The following is a 19,654-nucleotide window of genomic DNA, read 5'->3' on the forward strand; positions in this document are numbered from 1 at the left end:
AATTAAGGACATCCTGATTTATATATATAATGTAATAAAAAAATTGAATTTTTATTCTAAAACACATCTTTTTATCAATGATTATAGTCACATGAGTTATTCATTTATTTTCAATTTTATTTTGCATGTGTTCTGATGTTACTTTATATCACATATTTACATGTATGTTCTGCCTGATAGCATACGGCCAGTAACGTTTAGGCAGAGCGCACTTACACCCAGATTCAAATCGAAACGCCTCTTGAGATCTGCTCCAGTTTGAATAAGGAAAGATTTACTCTCAAGTTCCGTACTCTCTTTTCAGGCTCTATATAGTTAATCTCTCACTATATATATATATAAAAGAAGAAGTTTGTTTCTTTGTTTGTTAGTTTGTTGATGAATATCTTCCACAGGTCACAAAGTAAAGCTGCCAAATCTTACATAGTTATTTAGTATTGAAAAAGTAACCTATTAGACCTCATAGGGAGAATGCAACAATGCGACAATGTGACAAATATTGAAAACATCATTTTTGGGTTGTAAGCAATTGTTTGACTGCTGCTACACATTACAAAGCGGACCCTCGTAACTCCGGGTGACCCTGCTTGTACTGAATAAAATATGTACAATACATTTTTTTTAAACTTATAGCATTTTTTTGGAGTGTTGTCACAAATAACCCCCAAATATGCTACTTATGATTTCCTTATGCCCCAAGCTCTGCTTTTATATATGACAGCTGATGGATAGAGAAGATGATCGGTGCATCTCATACTGTCAGCTTTACTTCAGCACCCAGTGACAACACCGAAAAATACTCTGCCCCCCGCAGACTGGGGGTGAGTACTCTGGGCCATCAGGAATCACAGAGGACTAATTCATGTAGACTCAGATTCGTCCATATGTCGTGGTAGGCACACTGGCATGGGAGACTATATGATGGCATGGGGCGGTGGTGGAACTGTCATGGGTGCAGGTATTGGACCCATTATGGTGCCCGGAGGTGAGAACAGTCTGGCAATTAAGGGTAGACCTCCTGGTCTGAGACCCCCGCTACCCGCATGACACGTCATCATCCTGCCTGAGGCCCCCTCTTCTGACCAGCAGAGGGCGCACATACGCAGTACAACCCCCTCACTCTGTTCTTTAGAGAGGACCGCAAGGTGGGGCTCGGGATGTTAGAACAGCAAAGCAGGGCCACAACCCAAATTTTGCTATGGGGCCCATCATTTCCTGCCGTTTTTTTGCCATATTGTGCATTGTAACTATTATCTACTGCAATAACTAAAACCAACCCATATGCGTAAGTTATAATGTTACCCTCCATAATGTCCGGCTGCTACACACTACACGCTATTTCCATTTCTTCCGTTATTGCTACGTTTACATTTCTGTCCCACATTCTATATGCCACATTACTTGTCACACGTGTTCATGAAACTTTTGGTGCTAATATACAATTGTATCCACAATGTCAAAAAAAAATATGAAATTAGCAGATCTGAAATCTATGTTCTCGGCACATGATAATTTACATATTGCACCTATGTCTTACTGTTACCCTAATAATGGGGAAATAATTGTTTATCTCATTAAAGTCAATAAAGTCATTTTTTTGCATATAAACTAGATATTTGTAATCTGTAAATATTGTGTTCTTCCAGGTAACATTTGAGTTGTAGCCATTATTCAGTGGGATAATCGCTGCTGGTTTTATGGTGGGATTATATCCATGAGTAATACTGTTTTGGAGAGGAGCAGGAATATCTGAGATATTGTATCTATTTAGTGACTTGTTTCATATCCTGTTAATGTTCCGAGCAAAGGAAACATTGTGGCTTCCTAACCCCTCACTTGATACACTGTATGGGTCATCTCCGTGGGCTGCAACCAATTAGAGACCACGCTCTGACCATGTGCAGACTGTGGCTTCAGGCTTCCTTCAGGAAAGTGGGATGTGTTTAGACCAAGGGGTGATATTAATTAAGGGGAGGAAAACATTAAAGGAGTGGAGGAGGACGCTCTGAATAAATATCCATCACACTAGAGCCAGATAGCACCACATCTCCTGTCCTCTCCTTAGACTCGGGTCTGCACGTTGTGTGAGTATAACACAGATACATAGACTTATATGTGTTATATCTAGATGGATATTGTCTGATAGTCTAATAACTGAATATATTATGTCATTATTTGAACATTGTTACCTTTCACATTATGAGATAATAGCTCAGTCATTAAATAGAACAATGATATTGTGACCCTGGTTTGAAACCCAGTGTCAGCGACTACCACCCTTAGATAAGTCACTTGTTTGTCAGCCCCAAAATATTAGATACGCCTAAGTGGGACAGATTGTTAAAAGGGGTTTGTACCTTAATGTGTCTTTAACTTATTGGTTTGTACAAGTGTCTAAAACATTTACAACATTGCTTTCTTCTGTACATTCCAGGAATCTCTAATTATCATCCAACAGAGATGTTTATCCCCCCCTTGGATATGACACAGAGTTGCTCTCTGGTTGGGATTGTATCCAATGTACAGCAAAGATGAGTCGTATCCCAGGGCAACGGACATAAACAACTCTGCAAGGTGCTATAAAGAGATGGCTAAAAGGGGAAAGTCAAAAAGAGAAAGCAAAATGTTTTGGTTAATGTTATAGGAGATAATGTAGAAGGCAAAAAATGTAAGCATTTTGAAGGCAGAATCCCACGTTCTTTAAAGAATATACTTTAAAGACATTTTTATTATAACTCTGGAAAGTTGCAAAGAATGTATAGATGAAGGTCCATGTAAAAAACTTGGGAGTAGCATAAACTATCTATATGCCGTAATAACAAAGAACAGCTAATACCTGTGGTAAGAATCTTTCTATACAGTATTTATCTAGTTTATACTTGAGACCCAGGGGTAAATGTATCAAGTTGAGAGTTTCCGGCATGTTTGAAAAGTAGAGATGTTGCCTATAGCAACCAATCAGATTCTAGTCAACATTTATTTAATACATTCTACAAAATGACAGCTAGAATCTGATTGGTTGCTATAGGCAACATCTCCACTTTTCAAACCCGCTGGAAACTCTCAGCTTGATACATTTACCTCCAAAAATGTATTTATCATATATGTAACCAAGACGAGAAAAGTACAGGGATATTGAAGAGCAGCACAGAAATTATTTTATGTTCATTTTATTCAATGAATTTATTTTATTTTGCATGTTGTTTTTATGTTTCTGCTACTTGATATTTATCAAACACTTATTTTCTCACTAAAGATAATGCAGGAGGGGTTCTGAATAAGGGGACATGTGTATGTAGGGGCATAATTAGCAACTTAGGGTATCTTCATTGACAAATTTCTACGGGAGCACAAATTATAATTTTGGCCCTCTTTTAGGCACAGAGGGGTGAGATGCAAGCGCTAGGCTTCCATGGCAGAGAATTGTGTTGTTATTAACTTAAGCATTTTACAATAAACATTCTACACATTAATAAATAAATAGCTACAGGGCAGAGGATTCTCCTAACGTAGACTCACAGTGCAATTTCCTACAGCGGAAATTGTGGACCCAGAGCAATAGGCCATCCGAGTATCTGCATAACAAGTGTAAGATCTTGCTCTACACCTAGAGAGGTTTCCTGTTCTGAAATAGGTCACAGAAGCTGGTTCTGTCCACAGAGTAAAATCATCATATAAGAACACATGAGAGACAAAATTACTGTCTTGAAACAGCTCATCCTACCAAATAAATAGAATTCAGATTTATTTATCTATTTTTGCACTTGAACTAGTATGTATGGCCATGATGGGCAACAGCCGCCCACTGTGTAAATTGGTATTATAGCTAAACTATGCTTGTTACCCTCAAGTGTTCTAGTCCTTTGTTTGAGCCCCTCGGTTAAATATGAGTGCTGGGGAATATGAGCGCTGGAGAATTTGGGTTTTAGAGGATGTGAGCACTGGAGGATGTGAGTTCTGCGGGATGTGAGTACTGAAGGATGTGAGCTCTGGAGGATGTGAGCTCTGATGGATGTGAGCTCTGATGGATGTGAGCTCTGGAGGATGTGAGCTCTGGAGGATGTGAGCTCTGATGGATGTGAGCTCTGGAGGATGTGAGCTCTGATGGATGTGAGCTCTGAAGGATGTGAGCTCTGGAGGATGTGAGCTCTGGAGGATGTGAGCTCTGATGGATGTGAGCTCTGATGGATGTGAGCTCTGATGGATGTGAGCTCTGGAGGATGTGAGCTCTGGAGGATGTGAGCTCTGGAGGATGTGAGCTCTGATGGATGTGAGCTCTGAAGGATGTGAGCTCTGGAGGATGTGAGCTCTGATGGATGTGAGCTCTGAAGGATGTGAGCTCTGGAGGATGTGAGCTCTGGAGGATGTGAGCTCTGATGGATGTGAGCTCTGAAGGATGTGAGCTCTGGAGGATGTGAGCTCTGATGGATGTGAGCTCTCATGGATGTGAGCGCTGGAGGATGTGAGCTCTGGAGGATGTGAGCTTTGATGGATGTGAGCTCTGATGGATGTGAGCTCTGATGGATGTGAGCTCTGATGGATGTGAGCTCTGGAGGATGTGAGCTCTGGAGGATGTGAGCTCTGGAGGATGTGAGCTCTGGAGGATGTGAGCTCTGGAGGATGTGAGCTCTGATGGATGTGAGCTCTGGAGGATGTGAGCTCTGATGGATGTGAGCTCTGGAGGATGTGAGCTCTGATGGATGTGAGCTCTGGAGGATGTGAGCACTGGAGGATGTGAGCTCTGATGGATGTGAGCTCTGATGGATGTGAGCTCTGGAGGATGTGAGCTCTGATGGATGTGAGCTCTGGAGGATGTGAGCTCTGATGGATGTGAGCTCTGATGGATGTGAGCACTGGAGGATGTGAGCTCTGATGGATGTGGGCTCTGGAGGATGTGAGCACTGGAGGATGTGAGCTCTGGAGGATGTGAGTACTGGAGGATGTGAGCTCTGATGGATGTGAGCTCTGATGGATGTGAGCTCTGATGGATGTGAGCTCTGATGGATGTGAGCTCTGGAGGATGTGAGCTCTGGAGGATGTGAGCTCTGGAGGATGTGAGCTCTGGAGGATGTGAGTACTGGAGGATGTGAGCTCTGGAGGATGTGAGCACTGGAGGATGTGAGCTCTGGAGGATGTGAGTACTGGAGGATGTGAGCTCTGGAGGATGTGAGCTCTGATGGATGTGAGCTCTGGAGGATGTGAGCTCTGATGGATGTGAGCTCTGGAGGATGTGAGCACTGGAGGATGTGAGCTCTGATGGATGTGGGCTCTGGAGGATGTGAGCACTGGAGGATGTGAGCTCTAGAGGATGTGAGTACTGGAGGATGTGAGCTCTGATGGATGTGAGCTCTGATGGATGTGAGCTCTGAAGGATGTGAGCTCTGATGGATGTGAGCTCTGGAGGATGTGAGCTCTGATGGATGTGAGCTCTGGAGGATGTGAGCTCTGATGGATGTGAGCTCTAGAGGATGTGAGCACTGGAGGATGTGAGCTCTGATGGATGTGAGCTCTGATGGATGTGAGCTCTGATGGATGTGAGCTCTGATGGATGTGAGCTCTGGAGGATGTGAGCTCTGATGGATGTGAGCTCTGGAGGATGTGAGCACTGGAGGATGTGAGCTCTGATGGATGTGAGCTCTGGAGGATGTGAGCACTGGAGGATGTGAGCTCTGGAGGATGTGAGTACTGGAGGATGTGAGCTCTGGAGGATGTGAGCTCTGATGGATGTGAGCTCTAGAGGATGTGAGCACTGGAGGATGTGAGCTCTGGAGGATGTGAGCACTGGAGGATTTGAGCTCTGATGGATGTGAGCTCTAGAGGATGTGAGCACTGGAGGATGTGAGCACTGGAGGATGTGAGCTCTGATGGATGTGAGCTCTGGAGGATGTGAGCTCTGATGGATGTGAGCTCTGGAGGATGTAAGTGCTGGAGGATATAGGGTTCATATACTGAGTAGACATGAAAGCTGACTCCTGATTGGACGACCACAGTCTGCATGCCATTTCTACCCAGTGCAGGGGCTCCCATTCACCTCTGGTGCCTACAGACAATTACAGAAGCTCTAGTCCTGGTCTCAGCTAATTAAAAGTGTCAGGACCCTGTTGAGCTGAACAAATATTTGAGGTACTAGTATGAAGATAGAAAAAACCCTTGTTGTACATTGGAAACTCCGAGGACTCTGTAAACTGGAAAATAAAAATTGGGCTCAGCATTCATCGGTATCATTTGTAACTGGACTTAATATTGAGCCGAATCCAAATATGTTGTTTCAGAACATCCCTAATTTATGTATTAATACACATTCAGGTGAAATGGTTTCAGTGGGGGAAATGTTTTTCTATGCATACCAGCGATCTTGTTTTAAGCTATAGGAAGTCCTATTGATGGACACACAACATGAGCAGGATATGACAGTTATGACTAAGTTATCTAATAAAAGTACACACAGTATCCTTGATATATCTTGGTTTTTGTCATACTATGTAAATATGTATTTTCAAATCATACCAATTTATTTCCTTTTAGCCTTTCTGAAAACTCTAAATATTTTTCACCTCTCCTCTCTCTCTCTGTCCACTGTGCCCCGAAAGCCATAGCCCCCACCTCCCTCCACCCACCTGGCTGGCTTTCGGCAGTGCCAATGCATACCTCTCCGAATTCTCGGTACCGCCCATCCCAGATGCTGGGTTTAATAGTAAGTCGACTCTGTTACATTTTGCAGCTGCTCCTGAAACCTTCAGCTGAAACGTACTTTCCTGTGGGAACCAGAGAAGATAACAGCACAGGACAGAATGAGGTCTCTAGCACTTCTCCTGGCGCTGGCCGCTGTGGTTACCTTTGCTTACGGTACAGAACATTTAACTTCATTTATCTTAATGACACGCTGTGGGTTAGCTTGAATGTTATGTTTCTAAATACCAGACTGTGGAACCAGGAAAGGTATAATGTTATCATATATATTATAGCGTAGGGATGGTGAGAATGTCAACTTATTCTGAAGTCATACAATGTATCCACTTAACAGGTAAATATTCTTACATAATATCTGTAAATAGTTGTTATTATTCTGTATTTTCTCTACCAAACACATTAAAAAGATCCACTAAAAGATCTGGAACAATATTTCCATCTGACATCTACATTATAGTGGTTTCCACCCTCAGATAACTTTCCTGTATTGGCTTGGATGTGTCTCCTTGCAACTTTAACTACAGGCATGATGTAATGTTTTGAGACTCCCATCTGTGCTTCCTAGTCATGTCCTTATATAATCAGAAGGATTTGTTGACAGATGTTGTCCTTGGATACGACTCAGATCTGCTCTGTTTTCTGCATTGGGCGCAGTTGTATCCAGGTAACAGCTCTGTGTCATGCCCAGGGGTGATGGAAATAAATACCTTGGCCCGATGATATAACAGCATGACTAAAATGCACAGAGAGAGAATAGGAAAACAATGTATTAAGTAAAGCAATCAGATTACAAGTAGCATTAACACCATTTTAAATAAATAGCCATGTTTCTGCACAACTTAAAGGAAGGTGTCTGTAAATGAATCTAATTTTTGATATTTTATTATTATTATTATTATTATTATTATTATTATTATTTCACATTTATTTCATTTTATTTTATTTAGGTTTCAGGAATCATTAGTATTGATTATTACTAGTCAATTATTACTAGTGTGTAAATGTGATTTTAGTATAATATTGATATTTTTATAGCATACTGATAAAAAATAGGAAGTTGAGAAAACTGTAAATTATAACATTGTTATCCTAGGAACAATAGATCAAAAAAGACTTTTGATGTTCCGATGGATATCAAACATTTCATCTGTTCTCAACCCGCAGACAACTTTAATTTGTTGGTTTGTACATCTGAAACGTTTACTAAACAAGTTTTCTTAATTGCTTATATCTGTGTTTTTTCACCACATCCTATATATCACCTAACCACAGCTGTTTATTTGTGTAACATCTGGATACAACACAAACCTGCTTTGTGTATACAACCATATACCATGCACTGAGCGGAGCTGGACTGTGTTGTACCCAAGGGCATAGATAAATGTTCAGCTTTGCACAAATAGTATCACGGGGTTAGTGAAAAACAGGAAGATAAAACAATGGACTTAGGAAAAGTTCCATGAGGGGTATGTACAAATCAGCAGATTCAATTTGCTTGAGGTGGTAAAGCCCCTTTAAATAGTTGATGATTTTGCCAGAGAAAAATATTTACACAGCTCGAATCGTCCAGGATGGATCAGTCTTAGCTGAGTTCTCCGTTACCTTTGCTGCAGAATTCACACAGATTAATCTCCAAAGAACAAAATCTATGAAGAAAACTTTTGCACAAACTTTTAACTCATTTAAACTCCAAAATTAATAAGTAACTGAAACGTTAATGTAACCTGTAAAATGTACCATCGTTTGTATCATTGTAACAACAGCATAACCCACTTATTTTATTTTAATTACAGTTTATTTAAATATAAATTATAACAAAACGATAAAATATCAATTTTTAGATAGAAAATGTGATCCAAAAGCTATTATTGAATATTGCAAATTTTCCATAAGTACCACTTACATAGGGTGGGGGGATAAAGGGTTAAAGGACAAACAATTAACCTACCAGTATGTTCCTGGTTTGTGGGATGAAACTCACACAAACGGGGAGAGAACGTACAACCTCTGCACAGATAGGGCGCTGTTTGGAATCAAACATCTGACCCCAACGCTGTGAGACAGCAATGCTAACCCCTGTGCCACTCTCCCTCTGGAATTAATGCAGTTTGCATTTTAGGACTTGTGGTCATGTTTAAACGATTGGTAAATTGTTACGCAGAGACAAGGTTGAAGAACTGACACCAGATATTGTGATCGTAGGAGGGAGATGGCAGTGAATGTTCCTATAGCTATTTCCTGTTGCCCCTCAGTCTCTCCGTAACCCTCCAGCACAACCACACTTATATTATTAGTGCATTAAGGCCCAGACATCCCAAAAGTCACATCTGGCACAGACGAGTGCAGAGGGGGAATAACATCAGCCCAGAATCTTCTCTCCAGATCAGTCTGAGCGATTAAAGTATGAAGAGAATTTGTATCGCTGCCACTTCCAGCATTTGTGCCACAGAGTCGCCAATATTTTATAATCATGTCCAGAGATATTTTGCTACTGAACAGATGAATTTAATCTTATTACACGTGGTACAGCCTAAGCAAACCGCAGGGAACTATAATTACCATTGTGATCTGATTATTAAACGTTTATAGTGTGATTATGGGGGATTTTAAATACTCCACCCTAATAATTATTACATGATAAAGCCCAGAGAATATTAATAGATAAAGAAAATTGCATCCAATATGCAGAATTAGAGGAATCTCTCAGTTGTTCAGGAGTGAAATGGGGACATTTGATAACTATGTTGCACTGACTCCAAACGTACGTGTGATTTGCGGGGTCTTCCTGAATTGTATCGGGCTGTATTAGTTCTGAGGGTTACAGTCACCAGGATACATTGTATTCTGTAGAACGTTTATCTTGTTGTATTTACTTTTTGAAGGTCTTATATAAAACATGACTTCTGTATTTGATAAAGAAGCATTTTGATTGTTATGTTAGAATGAACATTGGAAAATGGAAACAAAATACTCAGTTAGTTTATTTACTAACATATGTATCTTCTTTTATTTTAATTTAGACTCAATTGAAAGCCATGAGTCCTATGAACGCTATGGTAAGAATATTCATTTTATTCTCTTCACAAAACTAACAGCGCTGCATGGCAGACACTATTTCCAAGGAACATTAAATGCATTTAATCTGTTTTTAGAAAGCAAATATAGAACTGAGTACCTGGAGCAAATCTACAAATAATTGGTTTATGCTTTTAAATATTATTCACAGATCCCTTTGTTAACTCAAGAAATGCCAATTCATTCATGAGCACCCAGCAGAGAAACACCCGTATGAATGAGAGGTAAGTACCATTTACAGGTCTTAGAAATAGGATATCAGTTATGATTCCATCAGTGTCTGTCCCTAGCTCTGAAACACACACAGGGAAAGCACACACACACACGCACACACACACACACACACACACACACACACACACACACACACACATAAACACATATGTATGAACCGGAGAGACACCTGGATAGATTTAGCAAAAGAAAAGTGGAGCTGTTGTCATAGCAACCGATCACATTCTACCTATTATGCATCTAATACGTTCTAGATAATGATAACTATAATCTGATTGGTTGCTATGGGCAACACCTCCACTTTTCCTTTTTAGAAAGTTTGATACATCTGCCCCACGTGGTGCAAAGGTGTAAATATCACATGAAAAGTCCATTCTCCTCCTACTTTAAAACCACCCATTTTATTAAATAAAACTCGTCACTTTTCTACTACATAATGCACATTTTAGCCTAAATTAATCACAAGAGTGAGGGGATATCAGGACTGTCTGTATTACAAGGGGCACATTTGTGTGTTTAAAGCTTTTTTTACACTACACAAGGGGCACCCAGAAAAGTGCTTCTCCAGCCACAGTGCAATGATGACAATTGAACCCCATTAAAAGTTCAGAATGAGACTGGGTCTCCGTCATCTCAGGGTTGGTGCAAGATTCAGATCCTTTTGTAGAGGGAAAATGGGCCATGTTTTCAGGCAGCACAGCCCCCTTCCCCCCTATAAAGTGATCTCTACCCCGTTTCCTCATTTCAATAATCACCCTCCGCAAAACTAGCTGCACAGATAGCAATTAACTCTCTCATTCCACCAAACTCCTCCCATCGGCCAATGTAAAGTTGTTCTCCACAAACTAATGCGCTTTGGTGAAAATCGAGAGGCAGCAGCGCAAATCTAGGCTGATAGTGTCAGCAAAGAGGCTTTTGCGCCTCGGCTATGTTGTGCTTCACAAATTGTGCGTCAAATTCAGAATGATACAACCTAAGAATGAGCGAGGATGCACTAAGGAAAATTATGTTTTTTTGTATATTTAGAAATACTGTAATTTTTAATAATCTAAAGCAGTGTTTCTCAAAGCCAGTCTTAGGGGAGCCCTAACAGTGCAGGTTTTCCAGGTGACACAATTAAACCACCTGTGGATCTGTTACAATGTATCAGTCAGTAATGATTATACCACCTGTGGATCTGTTACAATGTATCAGTCAGTAATGATTATACCACCTGTGGATCTGTTACAATGTATCAGTCAGTAATGACTACACCTGTGCTACATTAAACCTACCACCAGTATATCAGTATAACGCCTCTCCTCTCCTGTAGGATCCGTGAGCGCAACAAAAGCCCTCAAGAACGTCAGCATGAGGTGTGTGAAGATTACAAGCCCTGCCAGCACTACGCTTTGCGACACGGAGTCCCTGCTGCTTACAAGCGATACTTTGGACAAATAAACATTCAGAACAAACGTCGCAGCGCATAAGACGAGTCTGTGACACTAATAAACTGATCCATGTACGCAGGAAAATGCCGCCTTACACATCACAGCTTAATAATCCTCTTCATTATTGTCACTTAGGCACCTGTACCTTCTACTGTGTACTAAGCACCTTCCACTTATATTTGCAGTTCCACAATCCCACAGACGGCTCTGGGGCAGCGAGTTCTAGGGCGGTCTCTGGCAGTGATATGATAAAGTCTGATTCTGTATAATTTAATACTCTCACCTGTGTCTTGCTTGATTTCTCAGTTTTAGAAATAAAAAGCTGCTTTTATAAATGTTGTCACTGACAAAATGTGGATTTTATGGCTACTTTTGTAATATTTTGCTGTTATTTCTTTAACAAACCCCATAGTGAAAGCACAAATGATTTGACATTGAACATGGTGTAAACTAAGACAATGTTTAGAGAGCTGTAACAAAGCAAATGAAGATATTGGGGGTTATTATCACAATCTAACTGTACAGTAACCGTAGCAGCTAAATTCCTGCTTTTAAACCAATTTTCCTTTCTAGCCCCCAAAATGGCATTCAGATCATTTATCTGTGCGTCACCCCCCATAATGTCCTTTACTAATTATATCTACAGATGACATTTCTTGCTAGAAAGGCTCCAATCCAGTTTTTAATTGTATCATCGCCCTCCTCATTTGGTTAGGAATTTCACAGCTTCATCACCTTTACAGTAAAGAACCCTTTCTACTTCTCCTTGGAATCTTCTTTCTTCAATTTTCATTTGATGACCTCCTTTGCACGAAAAGTAAATAAGGCAAATCTAATATATATATATTTATATATTATTTAGGTCACCTCAAAGCCACACATTTTTCTAACCCCTCTTCATAATTTATCTCTTCCACTACCAATTTTTTACATTACAAATGAGGTTGTCTGCCTCCGAGCCCTCTGGAATACATTTGGAATAAAGGATAAAGTTTTAAATACCTCCCTTCTTACAGGTACTTAAAACTTTACCCTTTATTCCAGATGTAGTCTAACTACAATGGATGTACTGTGTTTGCATCATATGCTCATCTCTCTTTTTTATGCAACCCAAGATTTGATTTGGCTTTGCAGCCACTGCCTGGCATTGTGTGCTGCTACTCGCCTCTCTGCCCATTAATAATCCTCACCCCGGTTCCTCAGTTGAATTCCACCCTATATATACATAGCATAGTTATTACTATGGCCTAGATACATAACCCTAAATTATCTACATTATAGTCTGTGTGCTGTGCCACCATAAAACACTTCCGTTCAGGTACCTCCCCCCCCCCCATATACGTCTCTCGCCCTTGGCATCTCACTACGAGCAATGAATAATCTTTACTAACCCCCCCCCCCCCCCTCATCTCTGGAGGTCCTCCAGGCAGCTATGGTATTTGTCTTTCCCAGTATTCTGTTACAGTTACTGCACAGCCGAACCTCCCTCCCCCTCCGCACTTTATATCGCACCATCTTTGATCTCATATTGTGCAACATTGAAGATGACCTCGTAGGTATATAAGGACTTCAGTGGGTTATTCTCATCTTCACCAGAGCTGAAAGCTGCATCAAGTACATAAGAGGCACTAAAATGTTACACGTTACAAATGTATTTATTATAAAAAGGAAAAAAGGAGTAAAAATGTAAATACTTTATAGTGCATTGGAAAGTGTATTTCGTTTACTATAAACGTAAAGTTTGTGTTAGATGCAAAGTGCTGGTCTGATAGCAGCTCGAGGTACCGGCGGCCTGGAAGTCTGGGTGTAAACAATGTCTTACATTGTCTAGACATCATGATTTAGTTTGCAGCCCAATAATTGGACATACAATATTGGTACGATAGTTCTGCAATAAGAGGTCTACGGCCAGGTCCTTAGATCAATAAATCAAGTACAAAATAAGGCACTGTCATTGATTAAAACATATGAATCATCAGACATACAGTAGTTATATAGATATGACAATATGGAGCTAGCATTGGAAGCAGAAAAACCAACCAAAAACCAACCCTGCTCAGAAATGTCCTGCTCTTTAGAAGAGTGGAGGAACTGGGGGTTATACGGGTCATGCCATAACGTTCCTCTCCTACGCCCTTATTTATAAAACTATCACACTCCAGTCACTTCCATTTTTCATACTCCTACTTCTACTGAAGAAGTGGAGATGTTGCCTATAGCAACCAATCAGATTATATCTATCATTTATTTAGTGCATTCTACAAAATGAAAGCTAGAATCTGATTGGTTGCTATAGGCAACACCTCCACTTCTTCAAACCCACAGTTTAGTAAATCTAGCCCAAAGAGTTTTCACCTATTTTGTGCATAAATTATACAAGGTTAAAACATTACATAAAATGTTTTTTAATTAAAGTGGACTATTGACTTTGAAATAACGTAGTCTGTTAAAATAGGGTATTAGAAATGACCTATATAGCAGCGCTTAATCATCTTTGAGAAGGACTGGCCCCCTGCAGGTGATCAATCTTCTCTGGCGGTGGTGACGGTATTCTGATATAAGCTACGTTACTATCTGGCTCCCTATTTGCCAATCAGTGCTGGAGCTTCACCAGATCACATGCAGTATGGGCAAATTAATATATGGGTGAAGTGAGGGGTCTGGGATGTGGATGGGGGAAGAGATGGAAGAGTAGAATGTATAGAGGAAGAGGGAGCTGGGCTAAGTACAATTAAAGAATGTTGATTACATTTATGTGTTTAAATAAGTAACAGTTGAGAAGTTGTTGTGATATCATCATCATCATCATCATCATCATCATTTATTTATATAGCGCCAACATATTCCGTAGCGCTGATATATATTATTGAATCATGTTTCGGGGGATCTCACGGTTTCTTGCCACTTGTATCTGTCCTTTACCCATCTCCTTTGACTTAGGAGATGGGTGGGGGGCAGAAAATGTATAGAAAGATTCAGCAGACATTTTAATAGCTTAAATGATCTTTATCCGAATATCAAAAGTTCTCATTAGAACTTAGATCCCCGTCTACCTTCCAATGGGGGGGTGTCACTTCTCTCACATTCCCCAGTTGCACAATATGAGGCTCTCTTTCTTGGGTAATACCATTAATGACTGATTCAAACAGGTAAGAACAGTTGTCGATGCCCCTCCCCATTGTCAGGGGTGGAAATTCTGCAGATCTAGCCCCTCCCCTGTCCCTGCTGGCTTAGGTTTACATGGTTAATGTCTATATCCATCAGTCCCTACAACTAGAATCTTAAACTGCTACAAGTGATCTCAGGAATTTCTAAATAATGAAGAAAACATGTTCAATGTGTTCAAAACCAACAACATGTAAAGTACTGCACAATATTTAAGTGTTTATTGAATTCAATTAACCATTTGAGGGGAATTATTCTTTAAAAGAAAAAATGGCCTCTGCTCTGTAGCGTTAGGGGGACAAATAAAGTCAGGTAATACTGTAATTTACATGTAGCGCGGTCCTCACTCAGGATGATAGTCCACCACCAATTACCTAGTGGACTGATCGTTATCTGCCCTCTATCCCAGAATATATCAAATATAAAACTGATGTCAGGCCTTGGATCAATAAAAGAAAGATCTCTTCATCTGTTCGTTGACGTAGAGCTTAGTTCTTAAAGTTTATCACATATTTATGTCCCGTTGTTTATCCCACATTCACACACATAACAAATAATCAGTGAAATGCGTTTTGCTCTTGAAGAACAGAGAAGTTACCAGAAAGTCCTGTAAGATACAAACATGATATGAGAAGTTTCTTTTTAAGCCCTGATGTAATCCAAGACCTACATGTTACTCTCACAGGATAAGGGCATTTGTTGTTACTTATCCATTATTAGGTAATATATAGTATAATTCATGTTCTTTATATTGAATGCAAGTCTATTTTTCTGATCATCCGACATTTTCACAAGTTAACCCTGTAGGCTCTGTTAGATTAGCGTTTAAGGATATTTTATTTCACACAAGTAGAAATGCAGAAGGTATAATTAAATGTACATTGTTTCATAGAGATATATGCAAATACATGAATAAATATATATATATATACACACACATATGCATTTGTATTATCTCCTAGAAATCACAATGACAACTTACAGTGTAATACTTTTAATGCAGACTGGTAAAATAGATATTTATACCTTTATATTGTGTTCTATATATGTACAACTACACTACAAACATTAACATGTTTAATGGTTTAATGGTGACACCTTCCTCATATGATATACCTGGGGCACCTGCAAGTAGTATTTTAAAGAAAAAGCAGTGACACGCCCACTTTCTGAAAATCACGCCCCCTTTTGCAAACTCTGCCCACTGCGGTATAAGCTCCGCCCCTATGGAGGCCGTCATATTGGGACTTACTATGAAGCTATAGGCGCATATGTGCAATAAGTATGTGATTTGTGTCCTCATTGTTTGCCAGTTTGTAAATGAACCGTGAAAAATGTTAGTGAGCAAAGAAATAACTTCTCCCCGTGAGCTGGAAACAATGTATTCATTATTCATTAGCCATAAACACTACAAAAGATATCTTATTCCAGCAGCTGGGATAGTCTAATAAATCCTTGTGACCTTCTAACCACTAGGTGGTAATATCCTTATAAATTATAAGTAATGTAGAGATTTCTCTGTTCTGCTTTCAATCCCATATGGAGAGTAAAATTCCACTCATCAGAGTCCTTCTGTGCTGTCTCATAGCATCTGCCCCGGGGTATAATGGAAAATAAAACATTAGATTTGACCAAGATCTAAGCTTAGCAGATGTTCCTAATGGACGAAAATAGCAGGCGCTGTGTTTCTAATATGTTACAATGTATTACAGTACACTGGTCCCAACACATCTCTGAGAAAACGTCTTATTGTGTTCAGTATTGTCAGAGTGACCACTTCCATGGACCATAACAGATTACCCCAGACATATAACCACAGACATGTAACCACAGACATATAACCACAGACATATAACCACAGACATGTAACCACAGACATATAACCACAGACATATAACCACAGATATATAACCCCAGACATGTAACTACAGATATATAACCACAGATATATAACCACAGACATGTAACTACAGATATATAACCACAGACATGTAACCACAGACATATAACCACAGACATGTAACCACAGACATATAACCACAGATATATAACCCCAGACATGTAACTACAGATATATAACCACAGATATATAACCACAGACATGTAACTACAGATATATAACCACAGACATGGAACCACAGAAATATAACCACAGACATGTAACCACAGACATATAACCACAGACATGTAACCACAGACATATAACCACAGATATATAACCCCAGACATGTAACTACAGATATATAACCACAGATATATAACCACAGACATGTAACTACAGATATATAACCACAGACATGGAACCACAGAAATATAACCACAGACATGTAACCACAGATCTATATCCACAGACATGTAATAACAGATATATAACCACAGACATTTAACCACAGACATGTAACCACAGAAATATAACCACAGATATATAACCACAGACATGTAACTACAGATATATAACCACAGACATGGAACCACAGAAATATAACCACAGACATGTAACCACAGATCTATATCCACAGACATGTAATAACAGATATATAACCACAGACATTTAACCACAGACATGTAACCACAGATATATATCCACAGACATGTAATAACAGATATATAACCACAGACATATAACCACAGACATGTAACCACAGATATATAACCACAGATATATAACCACAGATATATACCCACAGACATGTAACCACAGATATATAACCACAGATATATACCCACAGACATGTAACCACAGACATGTAACCACAGATATATAACCACAGACATGTAACCACAGAAATATAACCACAGATATATACCCACAGACATGTAACCACAGATATATAACCACAGACATGTAACCACAGATATATAGGACCTGATTCATCAAGGAATGCAATGAGAACGCAATTTGCATCTTTTAAACTTGGACATTAATTTTGCGCACGTCTGCCAGTATTGAAGTACAAGCAGATTCCAATGTACGTTCCATATGAATCTGAGTATAAGTGTGCTCTGGCTGTACATTACATGCCGTATGTACAGACAGAACACAGTGCAGGATACGTACAATGTTATGTGCACTATAAAGTCCCATCACAACGCAGGGAAAAAAAATTAAATACATTTTTTAAATACAACTTTATACCATAATCATTGATAAAAATCTGTTTAAAATATTTTTTTTTTATTTACATGAAATAAATATATTATAATCTTCCAATACACTCAGTGAATCCCAAGTGTCAGTGTGTCTTTATCCAGATACCCCAAGTGTCAGTGTGCCATTGTCTAGATACCCCAAGTGTCAGTGTAACTTTGTCAAGAGACCCCATATGTCAGTGTGCCATTGTCTAGATACCCCAAGTGTCAGTGTGCCATTGTTATAGGGCCCCAAAGAGCTAGGTCCCAAGAGAATATACTTAATATCTGACAATTAAAGGGACTCCAAAAACATACTGTAGAAGCCCACTTGGAGTCCTAATTAACAGGTTTTGCACCTCTGTTTTTTGACAATATTGGCTTTGGGGGATCCCACACTCCTATAGCTCCATAAACATCCCTGAGTAAATCATCGTCCATCATAAACCATTGTTATAGTTCCATTTGTGATGGTAAATTCACTATTTATGCTCCACTGTACACACACCATAGAGAACACTATAGGAAACAAGCGTGAAGTATTATGAAAAGAACAGAAACAATCCTTATAAGGACCACACCCCGGGAAAATGAGGTTACGATTTATTGAAAACACCTGTCGCATCTTATTACCTTGGGACTCGGATTCCTAAAGTGAGAGTTGGCTAAACCGGTGCTAGATCCTTCAGCTGGAGTTATAATAATAATACCAGATGGTTACAATTTATGTCTTGTTCTTTTTTTTATTCTTGCTCTTTTGACAACGTATCAAGTTACATCGAGACACGATGGAGATAAAACACATCTTAGTGATGCAGAAAACCAACAAGGATGAAATAAATGCGCATTAAACACAACAAGAGGTTTATCAAACCCCTAAATGTATGACATACACCCCTTGCTGTGTTCTACTGTACACACCCCCTTACCAGCGCCCTCTGTCTATCTCTCTAATTATACTCCGTCTGGGATTCAGCAATGTGTGAGCAGAAGGGGACACTTGGGTCATGCTGGGTTCAGTCATTGCCGAGGATGTCGCGTTATAGATAATATTCCACAGGAGGGTTTGAGTGGACAGAACATTTCCATTGATTCAAGTCTACAGAACGGTTACTAAGGCAACAACATCATCGCTGGGACCCTACTAACATTATGCTATGGAGCATCTGGCTTTAACCAGCTCATCCCACAGATCTTGTAGTGCTTGGCTTGAGATTTGGTTGGGGTCCCCTAACCTTGTGGCACAGATAATTATCTTGCTCAATAAGTCCATTTACAGTTGAGCCCGTCATGAAGGACTGCACTTGATGAACGGATATCCTGTGGCACTCAAGGATTGCTCTACTTGTGTGAAGGATCCAGTGTAACCTGCTGACATCAGCTGCTGTTACATCCAGGTGACACTAAATCTACCGATGCTGGAATTAAAGCAGCATCCCTGATTAAAAATAATTTCATATAGCAAAAAATAAAATATGAAACATGAAATTGATTTTCCTTGCAAATCGTTATTTCTCTGCTGAATCACTCCGTATGTCTCTGCACTGGCTGCCTGTTTTCTACCAAATCCAATATAAAATACTTTTACTAACCTACAAGGCCATCAACAAAGCTTCGGCAACTCCGCTCTGCACAAGATCTGCGTCTCTCATCCACCCTCATTACATCCTCCCATTCCCGGTTACAGGACTTTTTTCGGGCTGCACCCACTCTATGGAATTCTCTCTCTCGCACAATAAGACTCTCCTCTGGTCTACAAACTTTCAAGCGTTCTCTGAAAACCCACCTCTTCAGACAAGCTTATAATATTCCTCAACCACCCTCTTAACCTCACTACATTACCCTATTACCACCCATTATACAACTACCCCTTGACCAACATTGTTGTGTGACGGGATCATTTAGCTTACGAATCCCTTTTACCTTTGCAG

General features: G+C 39.8%; 1 protein-coding gene and 1 long non-coding RNA gene across 2 annotated transcripts in view; one reads left to right on the forward strand and one right to left on the reverse strand.

Moving 5' to 3' along the window:
• LOC142100212 (uncharacterized) overlaps positions 1–19,654 on the reverse strand; it is a 57,719-nt gene that overhangs the window by 23,348 nt on the left and 14,717 nt on the right. The gene's annotated exons all lie outside the window — the stretch shown is intronic.
• Positions 1,990–11,764, forward strand: MGP (matrix Gla protein). Its single transcript, XM_075183779.1, has 5 exons — positions 1,990–2,084; positions 6,722–6,846; positions 9,711–9,746; positions 9,917–9,989; positions 11,312–11,764. The coding sequence occupies exons 2-5, from the start codon at positions 6,792–6,794 to the stop codon at positions 11,466–11,468; spliced, it is 321 nt and encodes a 106-aa protein (XP_075039880.1). The 5' UTR covers positions 1,990–2,084; positions 6,722–6,791; the 3' UTR covers positions 11,469–11,764.

This window comes from Mixophyes fleayi, chromosome 8 (genome assembly GCF_038048845.1).
Source record: "Mixophyes fleayi isolate aMixFle1 chromosome 8, aMixFle1.hap1, whole genome shotgun sequence".
NCBI lineage: Eukaryota > Metazoa > Chordata > Amphibia > Anura > Limnodynastidae > Mixophyes > Mixophyes fleayi.